The 27487-nt window shown below is 35.5% G+C and overlaps 1 protein-coding gene across 7 annotated transcripts in view; it reads left to right on the top strand.

The window, feature by feature from the left end:
• The window catches only part of LOC123536860 (phosphatidylinositol 4-phosphate 3-kinase C2 domain-containing subunit alpha-like), a 94948-nt gene that overhangs the window by 46082 nt on the left and 21379 nt on the right, over positions 1-27487 (top strand). For 2 of the 7 annotated variants that reach the window (XM_053528216.1, XM_053528213.1), the window contains 12 exons: positions 709-931; positions 1353-1489; positions 3332-3501; positions 5594-5750; positions 6005-6111; positions 6860-6985; positions 7702-7777; positions 8412-8548; positions 12230-12268; positions 20461-20566; positions 21623-21710; positions 24700-24738. In XM_053528216.1, the coding sequence (XP_053384191.1) occupies positions 709-931; positions 1353-1489; positions 3332-3501; positions 5594-5750; positions 6005-6111; positions 6860-6985; positions 7702-7777; positions 8412-8548; positions 12230-12268; positions 20461-20566; positions 21623-21710; positions 24700-24738 (1405 nt within the window). Of the gene's footprint in view, positions 1-708; positions 932-1352; positions 1490-3331; positions 3502-5593; positions 5751-6004; positions 6112-6859; positions 6986-7701; positions 7778-8411; positions 8549-12229; positions 12269-13573; positions 13598-20460; positions 20567-21622; positions 21711-24570; positions 24592-24699; positions 24739-27487 lie in introns of all 7 variants that reach the window. The other 5 variants (XM_053528214.1, XM_053528215.1, XM_053528217.1 and 2 more) reach the window with 5 other exon arrangements.

The following is a 27487-nucleotide window of genomic DNA, read 5'->3' as shown; positions in this document are numbered from 1 at the left end:
TGATTTTAATAAAAATGGGTTTATCTCAGTAAGTATTTATAGGACTTATTTGAAATTTCATTATTGTCATTTGTTGGACTCAGACAATCAGGGTAGATAACTATGGACTGATTTTATGTCAAATTACCTCCCTTTGTTTCAAATTAAAATGGGTGTGTCTCAGTAACCAATGAAGATACTGATTTGAAATGTCATTTATGCCATCAGATGGACTCGAACAATAAGGGTAGATAACTTTTGACTGAATTTATGACAAATTACCTCCTTTTATTTTATGTAAATGAATATACCTCGGCAGCATCTAATGAGATTGGTTTTAAATGTTATTTAAGTCTTCCAGGGTAATGAATAGTCATGCTAGTACAAAAATGCAGCATTTGAACCAAACTATGTATGGTGATTGGCTATGACTAGCATGTGATCCATAGGTCAAAAGGGACTGTTACAAGAAAATATTTATCCTGATGATATTTAAAGTGTATGCCTATGTGATCTATGTCAAAACTTGATCTTATCATTAAGAGCAATGTTACTCAGGTGAGCGATATAGGGCCATCATGGCCCTCTTGTCCTTACAAAGTACAGATTTGTACTGGACAGGAATAATTGGTGGGGAAATCCACTTAACACAAAATTCTCTGTCTTTTATGGAAAATATGTGAACAAGATGCCTTATTTACTTTCAACCTGATTTATTTTCATTTTCAGTCGTGTTCATTTTTCACCTCAAATGCCGTCCCCTTGAAACTTGTGTTCAAGAATGCTACAGAGAACGTTGGCCCAGTGTATGCAATGTTTAAGGTTGGTGACGACCTGCGGCAGGATATGATGACCATGCAGGTGGTTCAGATAATGGATCACCTATGGCTGAAGGAAGGACTTGATCTAAAGATGATAACATTCAGTTGCCTGCCAACAGGTCCAAGAAGAGGTACCTTCAAATCATTAATATTTGCAAGGGATTAGGAGAGGGGCTTATTTTTGTGTGTTTCAGTGTCAGTCCAGGAAATGTACATGCAAAGAATGAACATTCTTGTTTATTTTGTCTTTGAACCTTTAAAATAGCTGTTTTGTTAATATCAAGATGGACTTTAATTTTGAATTAGCAAAGTGACGGTCTTTAGATATTCATATGTAAAGAAAAACCAAAATTTACAGTGAAGACAGAGCCTCTGCTTTCTTGCAAAATCAAGCTTGACCAGTTTCTTGTTAAATTGACCTTGCCAGCTTAACTAATTCAGTCAGTTGTCTAGTTCCCTACAGGTTGTACTTCTGTCCAGTCATTTGTTGTCAACCTAGCCTAGAGGATAACAAATACTTTTTTACTGATGCAGTTTTTTCTATCTGTGCAGGATTCATTGAAATTATAACTGAATCAGACACCTTGCGAAAGATCCAGGTAATGTCAGGGGTCACAGGGTCGTTTAAGGATCGTGTGATCAAAGACTGGCTTCAGAAGCATAACCCCACTGAATTGGACTATCAGAAGGTGAGGCAGGTTTGACATGAGGCAATGTATCTTGAAAAAAAGTAGCAGGAGTTGCCAGTGTTTCTTGTATTGTGTTCATTTGAAGTTATTATTGTAGCCTTAGTACTCAGAATGTAGTGTTGTTTGCTTTGACGTTTGCAAATGGAGTTGAAATTTTAATCAAAACTTGAAGCAGACAACAAAGCCACACATCTTGCTGCTTTCACAGTAATAAAGTGTTGACTAAACAGGTTGTATACTGGAAAACAGATAAAATTATATTACAATAAGTATTTTCATGAATGTTTTCAGAATGTACAGAAAAACATATGCAGGTTACTGTATAATAACATGTATGTTGGAAGTACGAAATAGATATAGTTTGTGCATTTTCAGGTTGGAGAGTTGCATAGCCACATGTTTTTGTGCCCCCCATTGAGTGGTGAGGGCATATAGACTTCGCTCTTGTCCGTCCGTCCGTCCGAAGTTCGTGACGCGCCTAGTTCAAAAAGTATTTGATATAAATTGATGAAACCTTGCGTGAGTCTTTATCATGATATGAACTTGTGCACCTTCTATTTTTCGTCTGGCTCCGCCCCCTAATTTTAGAGTTATGGCCCCTGAAATAGTCAAAAATGCACATTTTCACCTTGTGACACGCCTAGCTCAAAAAGTATTTGATATAAATTGATGAAACCTTGCGTGAGTCTTTATCATGATATGAACTTGCGCACCTATTTTTCTTCTGGCTCCGCCACTTATTTTTAGAGTTATGGCCCCTGAAATAGACAAAAATGCACATTTTCACCTTGTGACACGCCTAGCTCAAAAAGTATTTGACATAAATGGATGAAACCTTGCATGAGTCTTTATCAAGATATGAACTTACGCACCTCCTATTTTTCATCTGGCTCCGCCCCTTATTTTTAGAGTTATGGCCCCTGAAATAGTCAGAAATGCACATTTTCACCTTGTGACATGCCTAGCTCAAAAAGTATTTGATATAGATTCATGAAACCTTGCATGAGTCTTAATCATGATATGAACTTGCGCATCTCCTATTTTTAATCTGGGTCCGTGCCCTATTTCTAGATTTATGGCCCCTGAAATAGTCTAAAATGCACATTTTCACCTAATTATGTGCCTCACTCAGAAAGTATTTAATGTAAATTCATGAAACCTTTCTTGAGTCTTTATCATAATGTGACCTTGCACACTTGCCATTCTTCTTGAGAATTTTAGCATTTATTACAGAGTTATGGCCCATGAAAAAGCCAAAATAGTGGATTTTTTGTTTGTGATGCTCATAGCTCAAAAAGTATATGGTATAGAATAATAAGACATTAAAACTGCAAACATTTGAATTATTTCCCCATATGTGTGACAAATGTACCAGTGGGGGCACACCCTGTGTCCTACAGACACATTCTAGGTGGAGTATGTGATTTACAAAAAGAATTAACCCTTAGCCTGCTTAATTTTTAAAATGGACTGGTCCATCATTCAATTTGGGCAGTACCTCTTATTATTTAGAGTGGTGTTCACCTAAAATTTACTGACTGAATAGCGAACAGTGCAGACCATGATCACGTGCAGGCTGATCTTGGTCTGCATGGTCGCAAAGGCAGAATCACTTGCCCCCAGCAGGCTAAAGGTTAAGATAATTTTCGTGTTTGTTACCAGACAGTGCAAAACTTTGCATGGTCATGCACAGGCTACCACTATGCCACATACCATGTGTTGAGATGGGAGTGTGTGATAGACATAATTATAAGAAATAATTTCTGTATATTGTTTCGGGTTGTAGAGAGCTATTACACATTCAAGATTTAAATAATTATCATATGTCATATATGCTTGCAGGCAGTAGAGAACTTCACACGATCATGTGCAGGTTATTGTGTAGCCACATATGTGTTGGGAGTATGTGACAGACACAATGACAACATAATGGTAAAACAGACTGGTCATCTCTTCCATATTGACTTCAACAAAATACTTGGTGATGCTCAAATGTTTGGAAATATTAAAAGGTATTTATAAAGTGCTGTGGTATTTAGTTGATATTAGGGGAAATTGAGAAGTTTGAAATGTTATAAATGCAACTGTATATATATTACATAATATATATGTATATAAATATTTATTGCTTTAGCTTTTAAAATATATAATTTTTAGCTCACCTGAGCACAAAGTGCTCATGGTGGGGTATTGTGATCATGCTGTGTTCGTCGTTTGTCATGCGTGCATGCGTCTGGTTGTCTGTTTGTTTAAAATTTTCAAGCTTGTCTGATCTTTAAAGAAATGTAAGAGGTATTGTCAGCTTTAATATATTGTTATCAGCTTTGGAATAGGTTAACATTTTAGCTAAGGTCCACCATTTTTTGAAAACTATAAGAGCTATAGTTATGAAACCTTGTACATTTATTTATCATCATTATATATGTGGAGAACAAGAACCATAGCTCGCACTTGCATTTTGTCAGAATTATAACCCTTTATGTACTTCTAGACATGGAATTCCATGGGTAAATTTTTAGCTCGACTATTCAAAAAATAGTCTAGCTATTCTACTCACCCTGGCGTCGGCGTCGCACCTTGGTTAAGTTTTTGCATGCAAGTACATACAGCTATCATTTAAAGGCATATAGCTTTGAAACTTATTTTTTCTTTTTCTAGGTCAATTACCAACCTCACTGGGTCAAGTTCCATAACTCTGACATGTATTTTGAGCAAATTATGCCCCCTTTTGGACTTAGAAAATTCTGGTTAAAGTTTTACATGCAAGTTACTGTCTCCAAAACTTATGCAGATATTGAATTGAAACTTCACGTGTCTTCGGGGTTTTAAAACTAGTTGATAGCACCAAGTCCCATAACTCTGACCTGCATTTTAGCCAAATTATGCCCTATTTTGGACTTAGAAAATTCTGGTTAAAGTTTTGCATGCAAGTACATACAGCTATTACCAAAAGGCATATAGATTTGAAACTTAATTTTTCTTTTTCTAGATCAATTACCAACCTCACTGGGTCAAGTCCCATAACTCTGACATGTATGTCCCCTTTTGGACTTAGAAAATCCTGGTTAAAGTTTTACATGCAAGTTACTGTCTCCAAAGCTAATGCAGATTTTGAATTGAAACTTCACATGTGTCTTTGGGGTTATAAAACTAGTTGATAGCATCAAGTCCCATAACTCTGACCTTCATTTTAGCCAAATTATGCCCCCTTTGGACTTAGAAAATCCTGGTTAAAGTTTTGCTTGCAAGTACATTCAGCTATTACTTAAAGGCATATAGATTTGAAACTTATTTTTTCATTTTCTAGATCAATTACCAACCTCACTGGGTCAAGTCCCATAACTCTGACATGTATTTTTGGCAAATTATGCCCCCTTTTGGACTTAAAAAAATTCTGGTTAAAGTTTTACATGCAAGTTACTATCTCTAAAACTAATGCAGATATTGAATTGAAACTTCACGTGTATCATTGGGGTTATAAAACTAGTTGATAGCATCAAGTCCCATAACTCTGACCTGCATTTTGGCCAAATTATGCCCCCCTTTGGACTTAGAAAATCCTGGTTAAAGTTTTGCGTGCAAGTACATACAGCTATAACTTAAAGGCATATAGATTTAAAACTTATTTTTTCTTTTTCTAGATCAATTACCAACCTCACTGGATCAAGTCCCATAAGTCTGACATGTATTTTGGGCAAATTATGCCCCCTTTTGGACTTAGAAAATTCTGGTTAAAGTTTTGCGTGCAAGTTACTATCTGCACAACAAATGCAGATATTAAATTGAAACTTCACATGTGCCTTCGGGGTTATAAAAGGAGTTGATTGCATCAAGTCCCATAACTCTGACATGCATTTTGGTCAAATTATGTCCCCTTTGAAACTTAAAACTTCTGGTTAAAGTTTAGCAATGCAGGTACTGGATTGAAACTCTTTAGATATTTTAATATTTTGGGTAATATTTTCCTGCTTCTGGGACAATATTTTGAATAGTCAAGCATTGGCTGTCTTACGGACAGCTCTTGTTATTGCTATGTATGACTTGGAGATATTTGTGATGATTGTGTTTATGTCACATTTTCATCGGTACATTGTTACCTTACAGAGATCGTGTGAAATTTGTGCTGACGTCAGATATGGCATATGTAATAAATGATGGTGATCGACAGAGTGATCGATTCCAGCACTTCATTGATATGTGTGTTCAAGCATTTAACATTTTACGTAAACATGCCAACTTGTTTATCAATTTATTTTCATTGGTAAGTTTTGATTACATTTTTAAATGCTGTGCAGTTTTGATAATAAAGTGACAAAATCCTGTTGTTATAAAATCAGTTCATGTTATATAAAAAGTTAACATAGTGTGCAAATCCTTGATATTTTTTGTATGGAGAAGTTAAATTCTGTCAGAGTTTTCTTAAAGTTATTGCTGTCTTAACAGAAAAATTTTGCTTTGGATATTTTAAATTTTTTTGAGGTGGTACAAAATCACATTTCAGTTCTCTTTTGACAGATGTTACGTTCGGGTATACCAGGTATAACAGAGAAAGGTGTAGAGTTTGTTCAGAGGGCACTTTTACCCGGTCTCACTGATACACAAGCTACAGCAATGTTCACCAGGTCTGTTCCTTTTCCATATTATTAAGTGTAGTTTTGTTTAAATTGCTTGCAACTCTTCACTGTTGATTCAAGCCTTGCAAAGTTTCAGTTCTTGGAGGTTTGCTTAAGGTGCCAAAACAAAGCTTGCTTTTGTTTTAATTATAACACAGAAGAAAGGACTCTTAAAGATGTATCTTCACCAGTTTTAGGGCCTTTTTGATGTAAATAAGCTGTCAATAAGCAGCACAAATAATTTGGATCTGGTATCAGTGGAACTATTTATACCTCTAGATGTAAACAAAAGTTTGAGTAAATTAAAGAAGACTTGCATTATTCGAGAAATCCAGTTTACAGTATGGTAGTTCTTCCGACATTTCCAGTCATGACAAATGGGTGGCACCTATGATTTTCCTCAGTTGGTTATGTTGGATAGATGCATGTTGAGCTGAGGTGTCATTGTACCATCAAAACCAGCTGAAAATTTCTGAATCACACAGTTTTGCTGGAAAACTTCTATCTAATCTTTTGTGACTGTCAAATCAAAGCAGGTGAACAGTGTGATCCATGTTTTGGTTCATTTGAAAAGTATTACACAGTTTGGTCCTTTAATGGCAAAAAAAGTATTTGGTTAAGAAAAGCAAATATTGCTTTTGAGTTAAGCTTTTGCTCTTAAACACTTTTCAGAGAAAAACTAGATTGGCATTGGCTTGGAAAGGTATAGTTTATTCTTTTTAGCTTAACATTAAAGAAAGATATACATGTATTGCAGGATGATTCAAGAGAGTCTAAGTGCCAAGTCTACACAGTTCAACTTCTTTATACATAATTTGGCTCAAATGAAATTTTCTAGTCACAACGAGGGCGCTCTTCTCTCCTTTGTTCCAAAAGTTTATAGGTAAGTATGGGTCAAGGGTCCTTTAAGTCAACAGGTTATAGGTTTAAGTCACAAACAAGTTTTATGTTCTTGGTGACGACAGACCAAAGATAGTACCACTGAAGTCATTGTCCTCCACCTGTGATGCATGTGGGGAAGTTGTAAGTTACTCTAGGAAAACATGACAAAACTGTTTAAGGGCACATGTAACACTGTTGGAGGAAACATGCTAAAGCTGTTGGGGAACAGCATGCTAACACTGTTGGGGGCCAACATGCTAATACTATTTGAGACCACATTTGAACACTGTTGGGGAGCATAATGCAACCACTTCTGGGGAGAACATGCTTACAGTGGTAAGGTCGGGAGAACATGCTTACACAGGTAGCATAGGGAGAATGTGCAAACACTGTTGATAGAGGATATGTTAACTGTTGGGGATAACATGCTAAGTTGTAAAGTCACCATATGACCCATGTTTTGTTGGTGCAACTTAAAATCCAACAAACAAAAAATGGAAGTTAAAACAAAATTTGGGGAGAACATTTTAGTGTAACATTTGACTGGATTATGTTTGGTTTTATACTAATTGTATAGTTTGGTACTGCTTACATTATAAGTATTAAGGAAAATCAAAGAAGTATTGTTATCCAAAGACTCTGTTTAATTTTACAATTAATAGTGAATATATGTGTAATGTCAGGGGATATCTAATGTTGGTTTTATTTTTTTTACAGCCAACAGACAGATGGAAAAATTAAATATGTTGAAGTGTTTGGTATCCAGAAAAGATACACTCCAGAGAAACATTATGTAAGCCGTCAAAGAAATTAATAATGTTGTAGTTTGGTTTTCATAGAGCTGGTGCTTGAACGTAACTTAAAAACACTATATTTTGCTATAAGACTGGGGAGTTTATTCATTATTTCATTTTCAAAGTCTTTATTCCGTCTTATATGCAGATCATGAAGTGTTTTTTCCCCCAGTCAATATTGGTCTGAAAATTTATAAAAATTGATGATAATTATATTATTTTGAAATTTCTGTCAATGGGTTTATCTTACATTGCATACCAGAAAAATGATAACTTGTTGAAAACTACTTACAGACAAGCTGAAAATTGCATTGATTATATGGTGTTTTGAAACAGTGTGTTTATGTTAAGTGAAACAGGAAGCAAAATAATGGAATGAAATATGTCTAAACTATTAACCTTATAGACAAGAAAATATGGTATGCAAGTTCAGGACGATTAAAATAATTATCATGGAATGCAGTGTAAAATAAGTGTGGGATAATTTTTTTCTCTATTAACACAGCTTTTGATTTGTAAACTATGAGAGGAAAGGATGACTTAATGCCTAAAAGAAAAACTTGAATGACTGAAACTTGAATTCACTTTTACTTAGGTATGACATTTCCTTAAAAAGATATCTGTCTGTTTCAGATATACACCTTAAAAATTGAGCGGGAAAACCAAAGAGTGCCAACATACATCTTCCGAATATTTTCTGAATTTGTTGAGTTTAGAAATAAACTTGCAGCAGAGTTTCCTCTTGTAAATTGGCCCCCACTTCAAGGGAGGTAAGTGCAGCTGAAAAGTGAGAAGTTAACTGTGCAAAATAGAAAAATTATCACATTTTTAGCTTGACTAATTGGAAGTTTTATAATAGTTGTCGTATAGATGTCACACTTACGCTGGAATGAGCATTTTTGTTACAAAAGTGACATGTTTGCAGGTTTATCCATAACTTCTACAACAAAGCAACATGCAAGTGTTTTGCATCATGAAATAACCTCATATTGGCAGGTTCCTTAACTATGACTTACCTTTTACAAAATTATGCCCCTTTTTGACAGAGAAGGTTTTGCCTGTAAGCTGGTTTCTCACCAATCTTTGGACCAAATTATTTCAATTTCCGTACAAGTCTTGCATCATCAAAGCAGTACAGCAATGTTACATAACTATGACTTACATTTAAACAAAATATGCCCCTTTTTGTATAGTCCTTGTATATTGCTAGTATTTTTGCAAATTTTGAAATGTATGATGGTTTTTCATATGGTGGAGCACACTGCCATTAGACAGTTCTTGCTTCATATAAGAAGTAATGGAATATCTGACAAAATAAAAATAAAAGATTTTTTGTGTGAATACTTTAATGCCTCTTTGCTTTAGCTTGAAATGTTGATTTAATTCATTTGAGCCGTGCCATGAGAAAACCAACATAGTGGGTTTGCGACCAGCATGGATCCAGACCAGCCTGCGCATCTGCGCAGTCTGGTCAGGATCCATGCTGTTCGCTTTTAAAGCCTATTGGAATTGGAGAAACTGTTAGCGAACAGCATGGATCCTGACCAGACTGCGTGGATGCGCAGGCTGGTCTGGATCCATGCTGGTCGCAAACCCATTATGTTGGTTCTCCCATGGCGCGGCTCATTTATTGCTTTTTTGACAGCTTAGGAACTCAACTGTCAACAAGTGTTTGCATTATTTGTGTGTTTTTTTTACAAAAAAAGGCATACCTGTTACATTTTTGTGTGCCACTTGGAGAAGAGGGTTTATTATTTTGCTAGTGTCTGTCTGTCTATTGGTCTGCATGTCTATTGGTTGACACTTTGGTTGCAATCATTAACTAGAGAATACTGTCCTGTCATGGTCAAATTTCATAGAATGTTTGCATGTGGTCAGTAGATGATCACTATTGTTTTTGGGATCAGTAGGCCAGAAGTCAAGGTCACAGTAACCATGAGACTGATCAGTAACTGCAGAATACTTGAGCCTACATTATTCAAACTACACAGGATGATTGTGTGTGTTTACTAAATAGAACCTAATGCTTCTTGGATCATTTGATCAAAGATCAAGGTCACTGACATGACCCAGATACATTTATCAGGCTTTCATTTGGGGCATACATGTTTTACAAACAGCTCTTGTTTTGTTGCAATTTCAGTTTATAAAAGTAGAATCAAAATTTGACAAAAAAGGAGATAGAATTACTCTCAGTTTTATTAAGAATTTATAAAATAGGTACAGGTTGGATAGATATATTTTAAAAGGCAAACATTTTCCTTTAAGCATACAAACTTGCAATTATTTTTGTAAAGAACATGACAATTGTACATTAGTTTGTATTAGGAGAGGCTGAGGATGAAATTCCATGCTTAAGTTGGTATTATGGTCCAGTAATCTTCTAGGATAATAAATTAAAGATGATAATTTTTAGCTCCACTATACGAAGTATATCGAGAGCTATCCTACTAAACCCGGCGTCGGCATCTTGGTTAAATTTTTTTTACACTTTCTCTTTTTTCTTCTTATCTCTGTAATTACTTGATGGATTTGTTTCAAACTTAAAAGAGTTATTCCTCATCATCACCCACATCATAAGGCACAAGGGCCATAACTCACACACCAATATTTCATGAATTATCCCCCCTTTTTACTTAGTATTTCAGGTTAAAGTTTTGATGCACTTTCACTCCATCTTAGTTATTACTAAATGGATTTGATTCAAACTGAAAGTAGTTGTGCCACATCATCTCCCACATCATATGACACAAGGTCCATAACTCTGGTACCAATATTTAATGAATTATCCCCCACTTTTACTTAGAATTTCAGGTTAAATTTTTGATGCACTTTCACTCTATCTCAGTTATTACTAAATGGATTTGATTCAAACTTAAAATAATTGTTCAACATCATCACTCACATCATATGACACAAGAGCCATAACTCTTGCACCAATATTTGATGAATTATCTCCCCTTATTACTTAGAATTTCAGGTTAAAGTTTTGGTGCACTTTCACTCTATCTCAGTTATTACTAAATGGATTTGATTCAAACTTAAAATAGTTGTTCCACCTTATCACCCACATCATATGACACAAGGTGCATAACTCTGGCACCAAGTTTTCATGAATTATGCCCCCTTTTACTTAGAATTTAAGGTTAATTTTAATGCATTTTCACTATATCTTTGTAATTACTAAATGGATTTGATTCAAACTTGAAGTAGTTGTTCCACACCATCACCCACATCATATGACACAAGGTGTATAACTCTTGCACCAATATTTTATGAATTATGCCCCCTTTTTGCTTAGAATTTTACTTATTTAGTGTTTTGATACACTTTATCTCTCTTATAACTTAATATTTTTGAAACAGACTCGAGCTATTGTGCAATATCTTCATCCACCATTGGTGTCATAAAACACTCCAGTGACAGCTCCAGCTTCCACAGATGTGCCCAGTTTCACTATCCAGCATCGAAATAGTCTAGCGCGCTGTCTCCTGTGACAGCTCTTGTTATGCCCCCTTCGAAGAAGGAGGGGTATCTTGTTTTGCAGATGTCTGTCGGTCTGTAGACCAATCCGTTTCCGGATGATAACTCAAGAACGCTTGGGCCTAGGATCATGAAAATTGATAAGGAGGTTGATCATGACCAGCAGATGACCCCTATTGATTTCGAGGTCAGTAGGTCAAAGGTCAAGGTCACAGTGACCCGCAACAGTTAAACGGTTTCCGGACTATAACTAAAGAATGCTTGGGCCTAGGATCATGAATATTGATAGGGAGGTTAATCATGACCAGCAGATGACCCCTATTGATTTTGAGGTCAGTAGATGAAAGGTCAAGGTCACAGGGACCAGGAACAGTTAAACCGTTTCTGGATGATAACTTGAGAATGCTTGGGCCTAGGATCATGAAACTTGATAGGGAGGTTGGTCATGATAAGCAGATGACCCCTATTGATTTTTAGGTCAATATGCCAAAGGTCAAGGTCACAGTGACCCGGAACAGTTAAGCGTCTTTTTGGATGATAACTCAAGAACACTTGGGCCTAGGATCATGAAAGTTGATAGGGAGGCTGGTCATGACCAGCAGATGACCCCTATTGATTTTGAGGTCAGTACGTCAAAGGTCAAGGTCACATTGACCCAGAACAGTAGAACTTTTGTGTACAGTGACCAAATAATTTATGTTCCTTGTGCAATTACTGAATGCATTAAGGGGGGCATTTCGTGTTCTACGAGCTCTTGTTTTTGTAGAAATTTGATATACAGGTACATGTTTATTAAGCTCTGGTAAAACCATTTTTCAAGTTGAAAAATTGGTTAATTTTGTAAAATGAGTACATGTAATGAATCCTTTTTTTAAGATATGGATTTTTATCATTTTCACATATTTAGGTTTTGACTTATCTTTTATAAAATAAACTTACATGCATACTGGGTGTTATGATTTGTACAGGATTAGTTCAGCCCCTGTAGCAAACATCCGCTTTAGATGGTAATTCTGCTTGCATTATACAGTTTATATATGCCTGCTCACTTTGTTCAAAACTATCATAAAACCTTCATTTCTGTTGCTATGGGAATAGATTGACTTCCAGTTCATATCTGATGCAGGATGATTTTCTTCATCCTTAATGTTTCCTGTATTTAAATTTTGGAATGTGTGTATTTCTTTTTTTGTACCTTTGCAATACTTCAGTAGTTTTTGAAATTCAAATGAATTCCTAAATTAACATGAAGCTGAATTTTATGAAAAGCATCAAAAAAATTAGCATGAGAAATATTGTATTTACATGATGAAAAAGAATTGTTAAATTGAAGCAAAAGTACTGATTTAAAAAAAAGGTAGGAATAAAGTTCCTTATTAGTCCACTACCAGTGGAACACCGTAGGGGACTATAGGAATGCCCTCTGTCCGTCTGCAAATCTGGATCCTGCGGTTACTTAAAAAGTATTCTAGCTAGGTGCATAAAACTTGGTATGTGAATAGAGGGCAGTATGTAGATTATGCAAGTACATGACTTATGCTTGTATGTCATAGGTCAAGGTCACTATTGAAAGAGAAGTAAAAATTGTTTCCGCTCCATAACTTTTATATGCATTGATGGATTATCTTAGTGCTACACACAAACGTACCCCATGATGAGACAATGTTTCAACACATGATCTATGTTTGTCGGTTAAAGGTCAAGGTCACTGTTTAAGGTTAAGTAAAAATTTATTAACACTTCATAACTTTTACATGCATTGATTTTCTTACTACTACAAGCAAATGTTCCTTGTGACCAGATAATATGTTGCATACTTGACCTATGCTTGGTGGTCAAAGGTCAATGTCACTATTAAGTTAAAATAAAAATAGTTTTTGTTCCTTAGCTTCTAAATGCAGTTAAAATAAAAAAATAGTTTTTGTTACTTAGCTTCTAAATGCCTTGAAGCATTTCTATATACACTCACACACATGTTCTCCATAAAATGATGTGTTGCTTTTGTTGCTTGCATGACCCATGCGGTCAAAGGTACCATTGAAGGTCAAGTATAAAGCTTTCTGCTCTATAACTTTTAATTGCATTGAAGAATTTTTTTATTACTACACAGAACCTCCAGCATAAACAATACCTTTCTAAAGCATGACCTAATGACCTAGTTTATGGCCCAACTTGGCTCAGTGGTGGACTTTAAAAGCTACACACTTTCAGTGCACATTGTGGTTGTGCTAAAAATAAAAACTGACAGTGTGCTAAAAACTGAAGTACTTTCATGATCTGCTTGTACATTTTTCAAACTTGTGTGTTTATAGAACAGGGGTATCTACAGTTGAAAGGTATGCTTGAAGATTGCAGTGCTTAATGAAGACACGCTTTTTGCCTTAATTGCCTTATGATGATACTAATATGAGTCACGCCAGTGAAAATTATCCTTTATTGTACACTATTATGTAACATTTCTGCTTACTTGATAATAAAGACCAGAATTTTGAATAATGTTTAATTCAATGCAATGAAAAGAATTATATCATCTTGTCAAAATCATACTGTTTTATGACATTAGAAAGAAAATATAAACAAGAGAACTAATTATTTTGCAGACAGGTTTTTCAATTACTGTAAAAGCACATATTTTTGCTGGGTCAAAATTTCGCGAATTTGAAATTTTGAGTATGTTCGCGAGGTTTAATATTCGCGAAATTGTTAAAATGGTATCCTACTTGAATTAGAATTATACTATTGGTGAATATTTATGATAGGATTAATTTTCGTGAGATGTAGGGCCTCGCGAATATATAGCGAAAATTAAACCATTGCGAAACTTTCTGCTTTTACAGTAAACATATTGATCTATACTGACATCAAGAAATAATGTTATATAAACATATTTAATTTACTGGTATAGGTATCGCACAGTAATAAGGCGCTTTGAAATGTAAACAAACAAAACAATAGCATAAATTTAATTCAATACACAATGTTTACGCTGCGAATAGCAATTCCTCGTTGGTCGAGCGGTATTGGTATCCGTCTTAAAATTTTTCGTGGGGAGTTCAATTCCCGGACCCATAAAAAGTATTGTGAAAACTGTATTTAATTTCTTTTTTTTTTCAATACGATTCAAAGAAAACAGCAAAGATTTGTTAATCTAGTACTAACTTGTTCACTAACTTATATAATTATATCATTTCATTGTTAACACGTATTCATTTTTATATATGCTTCATTTTTAATATGATCTAATGTTTTGAGACTTTCGTGAATAAATTAGAAATCAGAGAAAAACAAACTTACACAAAGTATATAAATCAAATACAAAATAAAAAAATGACATATGCAATGTTCGAACCATCAAGACTGTCACTACAAAATGACTACATGTCTATCGACTCAACCTACTGCGCCACCAAGCCAACTATTGATCATACTTTCAATATCTTTCCTTTTAAAAGAGATTGCTAAGTAGTGATTGTTTATTTACATGATGCTAAAAATAGAAACGCCATAATACTGTGCGGTACTTATAGTAAGTGTGTAACAAAATAAATAATGATTTCTGAATACAGTAAAACTGGTCCTTAAAGATCACATTTAAGAGAGTTAGTAGTGGTCTTCATATGCAGATGATATTTATTTAGAGGTTAAAGTACAGTTTTTCAATGTGAAATGAAACTGGTGGTTTTAGAACTTAGTGGCTTGTTAACAGGTGTTCTGTTTTTGCTGTGACTATTTTTACTGCAGTTATGGCCCTTTGATAGTTTTGCTATATAGAATATAGAGAAAAATCTTGTGTGTCCAACTCCTCAAAGACTATTGAAAGGATATGCTTGAAAGTTTCACAGATGAAGAAACTTGATGTGAAGATGACCATAAATAATGGACCTTTTTCTGTGCTTTTTTTAGCTCACCTGAGCCAAAGGCTCATGATGAGCTTTTGTGACCGCTCAATGCCCGTCGTCAGTCGTGCGTCCTGCGTCCGTCAACATTTTCTAAAAAAATCTTCTTCTTAAAAACCACTGGGTAGAATTACACTAAACTTCACTGGAATGATCCTTGGGTGGCCCCCTTTCAAAATTGTTTAAAGAATTGGATTCCATGCAGAACTGTGGTTGCCATGGCAACTGCAAGGAAAAACTTTAAAAATCTTCTTGTCCGAAATGGCAAGGCGTAGAGCCTTGGTATTTGGCATTTGACATTATCTAATGGTCCTCTATGAAGGTTGTTCAAATTGTGCCTCTTGGGTGAAAAGAGGCTCCGCCCCGGTGGTCACAAGTTTCACATTGACTTATATAGGAAAAAACTTTAAAAATCTTCATGTCTAAAACCACAAGACCTACTAGGCCTTTGATACTTGGTATGTTGCATTGCCTTGTGGTCCTCTACCAAAACTGATTAAATTATGCCCCTGGGGTGAAAAGAGGCCCTGCCCCAGGGGGTCTCAAGTTTTACATAGACTTAATATATAGGAAAAAACTTTAAAAATCTTCTTGCCTGAAACTGCAAGGCATACGCTTTTGATATTTGGTATGTTGCCTTGCCTCGTGTTCCTCTACCAAAATTGTTCAAATTATGCCCCTGGGGTGAAAAGAGGCCCTGCCCTGGGGGTCCCAAGTTTAACATAGACTTACATAGGAAAAAATAAATAAAAATCTTCTTGTCTGAAAGTTCAATGCCTAGGCCTTTGATATTTGATATGTAGCCTTGCCTAGTGGATCTCTAACAAGATTGTTCAAATTATGCCCCTGGGGTGAAAAGAGACCCCGCCCTTGGGGTCACTTGTTATATGAGTTATATAGGAAAAAATACTGCAAAAATTATAAGATCATATTTCCTAGACTGTTTAATTATAATTACCTGATGACCCCAAGTGATTAGGGGTCACTTGATTGTGACCTTGACCTACTGACCTACTTTCTTGTTTTTTTAGATACAGCCTTGAAATTTGGATGACATGTACAGTCTTGCACACCTATCTTAAAACTGACTTTCAGTGACCATGAATGTGACCTACTTTCTTAATATTTTAGCATCAGTTTGCCATTTGAAACATGCGGCTCATATTACTCAAGTGAGCGATTCAGGGTCATCATGACCCTTTTGTTTCTAGAATTATGGCCCTTTCTTAATTTCACAAAATAGGCCGTATTGAAGAACTTTGGTGTGTTCAACTTCTCATACACTTTCTGAAAGAATCAATTCGAAGTTGCTCAGATGCACAACCATATCTGAATATGACCATAATGGATGGCCATAGGTGGGGGAGACATATTGTTTTTGCCTTCGCCGTCTGTCTGTCTGTCCATCTGTCTGTCCGTCCGCATTAAGCTTGTCTGGCTTTCACAGGTCAAACTGCTGGCCGGATTTTGACAAAACTTCACAGGAGTGATCAGTACCAAGCCTAGTTGTGCATATCGCCGGCACGTTCCGCTTTGCTGCACAAAATGGCTGCAAGAGCTAAAAATAGAAGTTTTGTCCGGCTTTCACAGGTCAAACTGCAGGCTGGATTTCGATGAAACCTCACAGGAGTGTTCAGTACCAAGCCTAGTTGTGCATATCGCCAACCCGTTCCGCTTCGCTGCACAAAATGGCCACCAGAGCTAAAGATAGAAAAATCTTGTCCGGTTTTCACTGGTTAAACTGCTGGCACTTCACAGGAGTGATCAGTACCAACCTTAGTTGTGCATATCGCCGGCACGTTCGGCTTCGCTGCACAAAATGGCCACCAGAGCTAAAAATAGAAAAATCTTGTCCAGCTTTCACAGGTCAAACTGCTGGACAGATTTCGATGAAACTTTACAGGAGTGATCAGTACCAGGCCTAGTTGTGCATATCGTCGACACGTTCCGCTTCGCTGCACAAAATGGCCGCCAGAGCTAAAAGTATATATAGGCGGGAGACATATGTTTTTGTGACAAAAACACCTAGTTTTATGTGTTATGGACAACAGCTTTGCCCATATTGAAAAATTCAGATTTGTTTAAAAAATCAGTACAAGAATTGAAGGTTTCTTATGCCTTCAATATTAAGAGTTTTTGGGTTGGGTATTTTCTTCAGGTCTTCAGTTTAATGAAAGGAAACTTGGAATTTACTCCACTCAGACTTTCAGGGCTTTCTGGACAAAATTGCACCTTCTCCTTCAGCATTTAAAGATCTTATGTTAACATTTCAGTGCCTATACAACTTTGTTTGACTTGCAATCATGTATTGTCTATCATTTACTTGCTGTGTGACTGTAGCAGTATGCTTAATACTAAAGATTCTCCCTTTTTCTTGTTTCATCATGTTTTTTTATAAGTTACTTAGGATTATCATATTCAGCCAAGTTTGCTTCTTTTTAGAGTTTGTTAGCTCACCTGTCACAAAGTGACAAGGTGAGCTTTTGTGATCGCACGGTGTCCGTCGTCCGTCCGTCAGTGCGTGCGTGGGTGCGTGCGTCCGTAAACTTTTGCTTGTGACCACTCTAGAGGTCACAGTTTTCATGGGATCTTTATGAAAGTTGGTCAGAATGTTCATCTTGATGATATCTAGGTCAAGTTCAAAACTGGGTCACGTGCCGTCGAAAACTAGGTCAGTAGGTCTAAAAATAGAAAAACCTTGTGACCTCTCTAGAGGCCATATATTTCATGAGATCTTCATGAAAATTGGTCAGAACGTTCATCTTGATGATATCTAGGTCAAGTTCGAAACTGGGTCACATGCCGTCAAAAACTAGGTCAGTAGGTCAAATAATAGAAAAACCTTGTGACCTCTCTAGAGGCCATATTTTTCATGGGATCTGTATGAAAGTTGGTCTGAATGTTCATCTTGATGATATCTAGGTCAAGTTCGAAACTGGGTCATGTGTCTTCAAAAAATAGGTCAGTAGGTCAAATAATAGAAAAACCTTGTGACCTCTCTAAAGGCCATATTTTTCATGGGATCTTCATGAAAATTGGTCAGAATGTTCATCTTGATGATATCTAGGCCAAGTTCGAAACTGGGTCACGTGCCATCAAAAACTAGGTCAGTAGGTCAATTAATAGAAAAACCTTGTGACCTCTCTAGAAGCCATATTTTTCACGGGATCTGTATGAAAATTGGTCTGAATGTTCATCTTGATGATATCTAGGTCAAGTTCGAAACAGGGTCATGTGCGGTCAAAAACTAGGTCAGTAGGTCAAATAATAGAAAAACCTTGTGACCTCTCTAGAGGCCATATTTTTCATGGGATCTGTATGAAACTTGGTCTGAATGTTCATCTTGATGATATCTAGGTCAAGTTCGAAACTGGGTCACGTGCCCTCAAAAACTAGGTCAGTAGGTCAGATAATTGAAAAACCTTGTGACCTCTCTAAAGGCCATATTTTTCATGGGATCTGTATGAAAATTGGTCGGAATGTTCATCTTGATGATATCTAGGTCATGTTCGAAACAGGGTCACGTGCGGTCAATAACTAGGTCAGTAGGTCTAAAAATAGGAAAACCTTGTGACCTCTCTAGAGGCCATACTTGTGTATGGATCTCCATAAAAATTGGTCAGAATGTTCATCTTGATGATATCTAGGTCAAGTTTGAAACTGGGTCACGTGCCGTAAAAAACTAGGTCAATAGGTCAAATAATAGAAAAACCTTGTGACCTCTCTAGAGACCATATTTTTCAATTGATCTTCATGAAAATTGGTCAGAATTTTTATCTTGATAATATCTAGGTCAAGTTCAAAACTGGGTTACATGAGCTCAAAAACTAGGTCACTATGTCAAATAATAGAAAAAACGACGTCATATTCAAAACTGGGTCATGTGGGAAAAGATGAGCGATTCAGGACCATCATGGTCCTCTTGTTTTTATGTTCCCAGTGTCCAAGACCCGGAAGACATGTAGTGTTAAACTGTCTGTCAGTCAGTTCATCTGCCCTCCTGTCACACTATTCCTCCTACAGTTTTCTTCCTGTTTAAATGAAATGTGGTATACATCATCAACATGAAGCGGACAAATGGATATTATTGAAACTTTCGTGGTCGAGTTTTTATCTTGTCTGATTTAAGTTATAATGTCTATCTGTATGAAATCTATTTCAAATTTGTAACCATGTTATTTAAAGTAATAAAACTGGGTCATTAAGTCAAATCATAGAAAAAATCTTGTTAAACTTTAGAGGCCACATTTTCTACCTCATCTTTATAAAAGTTTTTCTAAATATTTAATTTGCTGATATCTAGTTGAAGGTTGAAACTGTGTCATCTTAGACCTAAAAGCTAGGTCTATAGGTAAAATCTTAGAAAAACCATTTCAATACTCTAGGCTCCATTTTTTTACCAGATCTTCATGAAACCTGGTCAAAATGTTTTTTTAATGAAACCTTTGTCAAGTTTTAGTCTGGGTCATCTAGAACTACAAAATTAAGTCCCTCGGTGAAATCATAGCAAAACATAACTCCAGAAGCCACATTTTTTGCCCAGTGTTTGTAAAACTTTGTTCCAATGCATGTCTTTTTGAAATCGGGTTCATTTTTCAACTGAGCAGAAAAACTGGGTCACCAGATCAAGCCCTTGAAAAATCTTGTTTACATATACAAGAGACCACATTTTATACACGGTCTTTATTCAGTTTTGTCAGAATGTTTGTCTTAAAAAAAAAAAACCTAGGTAATTTGGTCAAATTGTTGAAAAACTTGATTTAAAAAATGTTGTACTTGATGTCAGAATGTCTTTAGAAATGAAATCTAAGTCAAGTTGGATAATATGTTACCTGTAATAAAAACTAGGTCAAATGAGCGTTTTTGGCCCTCTTGTTTCATCTTTACAATATAACTACACTCTACTTGTATATCTGACTCCTCTTAGTTAATTTTAACATGAATTAAGCACTTGGTGAACATAAATAAGTGTAAATGATTAGATGTTAAGGTTTCGAACAAATCCATTACTTGACCAAAATCAGACTATATAATAAGCACCTTCAAAGTAAACATTATAGTCAACATGGGCCAAAGCCCTTAAATAAATAAAAATTGTCATGCATGGACAGTAAGTGGATACATGTCTAGTTTCAGTAAAATTTATAAATCAGCTTAAAAAGAAGAACAAAAATCTTTTCAAGAATTTCCATTCTAATTTGAAAATGTGCATACCGGTATATTACAGGTTGAATTATGAATTAATTATTAAAGTGCAAGTGATAACCATGTAATCATAGATATGTTTTGGAATTCTTCTTCAGGGTTTTGTTAGGACGTAGTCATATAAAGGCTGTTGCAGAAAATAGAAAATCGGAGATAGAAAGATTTCTTCAAGATCTGTTCAGTGCTTCGGGAGAAATAGTTCATGTAAGTTGTTATTTTTATCCATTTTAAGAAGACTCTGCATGGTAATAGTTCAGTAGATCAATCATGCAGCAGCCAGTCTAGATACTAGTTTTATGCTGATTTATTATGACATTGATGAATTATGAATCATGGTGTCAGAGAATCGCAAATCATGCCATTGATGCATTATGAATCACAGCATTAGGAAATTATGAATCATGGTGTCAGAGAATCGCAAATCATGCCATTGATCACAGCGTCAGTGAATCATGAATCACCAAGTTTATTGATGAAATTCCACATTTTTGAAAATATCTGAAACAATTTTAGTCACTAAACATGGCATTTGTCCCTCCTGATGTTTCGACTAAAGACAATATGTCATATTATTGATCCTCTTCTAGTAAATGATGTGAGAAAGTTATCAGTTACAGTACTTTGGTAAGGCAAGATAGTGTTGGTGTTATACTAACAAAAACAGAAACACTAGGTTGGTAAATTGACTGCTATTACATGAATGGAGTCCATATAAATTATGTTAAGATGTTAAATAGATGAAGAGGATCATGTAAATTATCTAGTTTAGCTTAATCATATTATACAACAACACTTTTAATTAAGTAAGTCAAGATTTGGGTTCATAACTCAAAGTGAAGGTCAATCCTAGAAGTTAAATGCAGAGGTCAAATATTTGGTAATGGAATAAACAGTTTTGGTAATACCATAGTTTTTTGTAAAGGCAATAATAAAATATTCTGTTCTTCACTTTTGCAGACTGATATGAATTGAGTTTGTTAGTGACCCTCCATAGAAATATTTGTGGTTGGTGTTATAAATGGGGGCAAGGAATTAGTCCGGTCCAATAATTGTCATACTGACCCAAATATTTCCTTGCAGGGTTTCAAATTAGCCTAAATAGTAATTGATTTGTTTTGTGAATCATTTAGTTTTAGCTTAACATGATATGAAAATCTAATGTCAAAGGAGTCACCATGTGATCACCTTTTTAACCAGTCAAAATGCTAGATTCGTGTTAGGAAGTTCATAACTTCCTAAACAGTGTATTTATATTTATAGTGTGAACTGGTGTACACATTTTTCCATCCATTACTGAGAGATGAACAAGAGGCTCAGAAAGAAAGACTTGCTCTACCAAAGCTTAGAGGTTTGTAAAAAGTTTTGTCTTTTGATTATGTATCTTGATTTTAAGGGAAATTGGTCATGGAAGTATTGTCTAGATTTGTACTTTTCTCAGACACTTCCTCCAACTGCTTTTTGGTGGAAAAACTGTGGAGATAAAAGTTGGGCAATGTGTTTGAGAAAAGTACTAAGAACAGATGGCAGATGCTTTGTGTACTTAATAGTAAAAAGTTTGAAGACCCCAAATTAGCATTAAATTTTCAGGTAATTGTGTTTTGTTTCATAACTGAGTTTGTGTGAAGCAGATACAAAAAAAAAAGTGTTATCAGTAATGGAATTCATTTTGTTTGGGTTCAAGGTGGTGAACCAGTCTAAAATATAAAGCTTTTGATTGTCTGATTTTTTGGATGTTCTGGATACTGATCAATATTTACTTTTGCCCTATTCTGGCCTATTGAAATTTTGACGTTCATTTCATATGAACAGCAAAAGGAAAGGCGCAAAATTTACGCTGCTAAGTGATAATGGGCCGCTGCTTTGACGACGTCCACGTATAGTCAGGGAGAACGTTCCTTAGATGACATCTAACATGATAACTGTTGTTCCGTATAGTGAACATAACGGCTGGGAAGCTTTTTTTCAATGTTAAATTCAGCAAAATGTGTACAGTTAATAATAAAATCTTGATTGCAAATGGAAAGGAAATACATTATAAATGTTACAAATGAAAGTGACTCATGTTTAATTTGCCGATCCTATTCTGTCGTTCATTTCGCATGAACACCAAAAAAGAAAAGTATCATTTCTTAAATGGCATGGCTTGATACTTGATTTTGTTCTAGATGAAATTGGGAAAGAAGTTTATACAAATTGGCAAGCAGGAACCAGGAAGCGAACAGTGCTTTTTGTTCTTTCGTTTTTTTACATGAAAACCACATACTTCACCTTGAAGTACATGTGCAGAACAACCATTATATCTTGGAGCAAAGATTGTGTGGGCTCAAAAAAAATATTTTTTCCATGTGTGGTAAACCAGTGGCTAGACAAATTTTTTTTTAAGTGTCAGTGACAGTAACTTACTTCTGATCTTTCCAGCAATTCATATTAAAAGTAACATAAAACAGTAAGAAGTATATCAAAAGAAGTAGAAGCCAGCTCGCCATAAATTGATATTTTTCGTAAAGGAATTCCTGATAATTTGAGTAGATATAGTTTCGTAAACAACAAAATGCAGTAACTGTTGTCATTCATTTATAGAAACTAATGTCATGAACTTCATGTATTTAACATTTTAATGAATGTACTAGTTTACTCTGTCTTCCCAATTTAATACCTTAACAAGTTAAAAATGTTGCACATCAGGGCTCCGGAAATTTTGAGAACTCAATCGGTCCGAAACGAAAATCATGACATCGGCGCTACCCCACCCACCGCGTTACCAATATATAACATATTTGTAAAATGTGATAGAGTAAAGAAATAAGCATGTCATGCATTAAAATGATTTACCGGTCACCGCGAGTTACCATACAATGAAGACAGTTATTCAGTGTTATGTGTGATCATTACTTTGTTTAAATTTCGATGTTTTTCCGAGAAAATACTTGCAGGATAAAATTGCCGAGGCATTGACACCGTGAACCTAACTAGTCTAAAAGCCAACGCACGTGAGTTCGGTACCTTATACACGGCAGACACTTTATGATGTTTCCTCATTCTTTGACGGAATTTTATAAAATACAATGCGTCAGAGCGATTTACTCGACACATATTCTCTGCCAAACATACTCAGTATTTTAAGAATACTCTGCCGCGGACCGAATGGGTACATTATGCGAAGGCTGAGATCGAACTTCCCGCATGTATAGTGCCATAAGGTCACGGGCGTTGGCCACAGATATTTCATTACGCTGGCGTTGTACTTCAACAAGCAGCTACATTCTATAAAATTCTCTTCTGATGTAAACAAAATTTCATTTTGAAACATTTTTTAAAAGACCGATTTGATAAACAGCGCCACCCCGGTTTTCTTTATCATTCGTGTTTGCCAGTCCATTTTTTTTTCTTTCTTTTATTTTTTTATGTACAGTCGGGTTGCAAAGACGATTTTCTGTACTTGTTTCAACTGGAGTCCCAACAAATGAATCATGTAATTTTTAGAAATCAAGTAATTATAAAAATTATTTATATCGGTTTCCCGTGTGATGTCTCATTAAATGCAGTGACCATTTATTTTTTACCCGTGATCAAACATGTAGCCTTTTGAGAAAAAAGACATCCGTCCGATTTTTTTGATTTTTTCACTCCAGGAATCGGTCTGAAAAGTCAAAAATCGGTCCAAAACCGACAAACCGGCAAATTTCCGGAGCCCTGTTGCACATGTATAATGCCATCTTAATGTCCTAATGCAGTGGAAGGTTATCACAGTTTAGATATCATTATAAAACTTTTATCTAAATATTGCCTTCTGAAGTTCTGTTTTCTATCTGTTTCACCAAAGACAAAAAACAGATGTTGAAATGATTAAAATCATACAGTTGAATAAATGATGTCAAATTGAAGTGGTTGTTACACTTGTACAGACATTGGTCCTCATTGGCTAGCAGATACCTCTTGAAAAAAAAAATGAAGGAAGCTTATTAACCCTTATCATGCTGGACATGATTGATTCTGCCTTTGCGACCAGTGTAGGTCATGATCAGCCTGCACATCTGTGCAGTCTGATCATGATCTGCACTGTTCGCCATTCAGTCAGTATCTTTTTGGTAAGCATCCCTTTTAACAGTTAATGGTACTGTCCAAATTGAAAGACAGACAAGTTCATTATAGAAATTTAGCAGGGTAAGGGTTAAGGTTTTACATATTTCATGTGTTTTTATTTTCAGAAGAGAAACTAAATATTTCAGGTTTGCAATAAACATAGAAATATTGCTTATCAGTATCAGCTGACAACACTAGTGTATGATTTCATTGTTCACTCTTATAAATAAAATATATAATGCTTTTTTTAACAGAGAAGAAACCAACATCATCAAAAACACCTACCACCCCAGGTTGTTGCCAGGTTTTATTTGTGTCACCTTAACTTATGCTTGCTCTTTTGTTACACTCACTGAAAAATATGTTTTCCAAAATATCCAGAGCTCATTATCTTTCTACTTTGAGTCTGAAATTTGGACATATTAAAGCTTAATTACAAAAGTTAACTTATTTTTTGTTTTTCTTTCTTCAAAGATAATTTAAAAAGAAAAGGAAAATGAACAATGAATATTTCAGACTTAAAATATTCTAGAAGATTTGCTCTGACCTAGTCCTTTTATCTTTTGCCCAATTTCCAGATTTGCTAGAAATTATTAGTTCCTCATTATATTAAATAGCTGAGGTCCAATCTATAACATTTTGCCTCTGAAATATTTATCCTCAAATGCCTACAGACTATTATGATTGGTAAAAGAATATACATGCACTTTTTTTGTATTTTACCGAAAATCCCAGAATTCACATAGTATTTACTTTCCTTTCGGTGATTTTTCCCTTGGTCTGTTTTCTTTTGTCAAACTTTTATTTTCACACTGTCCTAATAAGATTATAGTTTTCACAGAATATAATTTTGTCATCTGTGATCTGTCAATAGTTTTATGGTGGTTAGGAGTAGGGCATGCACTGGTAGAAGTTCTGCTCTTGGTACACTCGTTCGTCAAATACTTTATGGGTACTTGGGAACATATCCATGTCCTACTGAGGAGAGTTAAATTTAAGCAGGTGTTTTCCATATTGTGTTCTTCCTGAAAATTTGAGAAGTAGAAATTCCACCTGGTTACAATTGACAGCTGGTATTCTCCCTTAAAATACAAGAAGTTAGATTTCCTACTGGTGTTCTCTGTGACAATTTTAGAAGTTAAATTCCCAAGGGGTGTTCTCCCTTATAATAAACAAAGTTAAATTTTCAGGTTGTGTTCTCTCCTTGACAATTTGAAAATTTAAATTACAATTTGAGAAGACAAGTTAAATTAAACTTAACAATTTGAGAAGTTAAGTTACAATTTGAGAAGTTAAGTTACAGTTTGAGAAGTAAAGTTACAATTTGAGAAGTTAAATTACATTTTGAGAAGTTAAGTTACAAGTTGATAAGTTAAGTTACAATTTGAGAAGTTAAATTACAGTTTGAGAAGTTAAGTTACAATTTACATTTTGAGAAGTTAAATTACAATTTGAGAAGTTAAGTTACAATTTGAGAAGTTAAATTATATTTTGAGAAGTTAAGTTACAGTTTGAGAAGTTAAATTACAATTTGAGAAGTGAAGTTACAATTTGAGAAGTTACAGTTTGAGAAGTTAATTTTCTAGCAGATGTTCTGCCTCAAAATACAAGAAGTAAAATTTCCAGCTGTTATTGTTGCTAACAATTTGAGATTTTTATAAGCTCATGATAATGTTTCATATGGAGAAGTTACTTGTAGATTACTGGTTTCTGCTGATCACAAATAAAGAGACAGTAGAGGCTGAGATCTTGATTTACATTTAAGCTAGCATTATTCATAGAAATAAGGTTATGCTTTAAATTGTGCATTAATTTAAAGTTCTGTACATGTAAATGTTAAATATCAGCCAAATAATTTCAGGTTTTTTTTTTCCAATTCTTTCATCTGTAATTATGTCTCCCCCAGGAGACATATTGTTTTTGCCCTGTCCGTCCGTCCGTCCGTCCGTACATCACACTTCATTTCCGAGCAATAACTGGAGAACCATTTGACCTAGAACCTTCAAACTTCATAGGGTTGTAGGGCTGCTGGAGTAGACGACCCCTATTGTTTTTGGGGTCACTCTGTCAAAGGTCAAGGTCACAGGGGCCTGAACATTGAAAACCATTTCCGATCAATAACTAGAGAACCACTTGACCCAGAATGTTGAAACTTCATAGGATGATTGGCCATGAAGAGTAGATGATCCCTATTGATTTTGGGGTCACTCCATCAAAGGTCAAGGTCACAGGGACCTGAACATTGAAAACAATTTCCGATCAATAACTAGAGAACCACTTGACCCAGATTGTTGAAACTTCATAGGATGATTGGTCATGAAGAGTAGATGACCCCTATTGATTTTGGGGTCACTCCATCAAAGGTCAAGGTCACAGGGGCCTGAACATGGAAAGCCATTTCCGATCAATAACTAGAGAACAACTTGACCCAGAATGTTGAAACTTCATAGGATGATTGTACATGCAAAGTAGATGACCCCTATCGATTTTGGGGTCACTCCATTAAAGGTCAAGGTCACAGGGGCCTGAACATTGAAAACCATTTCCGGTCAGTAACTTGAGAACCACTTGACCCAGAATGTTGAAACTTAATAGGATGATTGGTCATGCAGAGTAGGTGACCCCTAACGATTTTGGGGTCACTCTGTGAAAGGTCAAGGTCACAGGGTTCTGAACATTGAAAACCATTTCCGGTCAGTAACTTGAAAACCACTTGACCCAGAATGATGAAACTTCATAGGATGATTGGTCATGCAGAGTAGATGACCCCTATTGTTTTTGGGGTCACTCCGTTAAAGGTCAAGGTCACAGAGGCCAGAACATTGATAACCAGTTCCGATCAATAACTTGAGAACCACTTGACCCAGAATGTTGAAACTTCATAGGATGATTGAACATGCAGAGTAGATGACCCCTATTGATTTTGGGGCCAGTCTATTAAAGGTCAAGGTCACAGTGGCCTGTTCATGTAATATCATTTTTTGGAAATAACTTGAGAACCACTTGACCTACAATGTTGAAACTTAATAGGATGATTGGACA

The sequence above is a fragment of the Mercenaria mercenaria genome, chromosome 17 (genome assembly GCF_021730395.1).
Source record: "Mercenaria mercenaria strain notata chromosome 17, MADL_Memer_1, whole genome shotgun sequence".
NCBI classification, from domain to species: domain Eukaryota; kingdom Metazoa; phylum Mollusca; class Bivalvia; order Venerida; family Veneridae; genus Mercenaria; species Mercenaria mercenaria.
The sequence above is the reverse complement of the archived record's forward strand: the minus strand, read 5'-3'. Positions and strand labels throughout refer to the sequence as shown.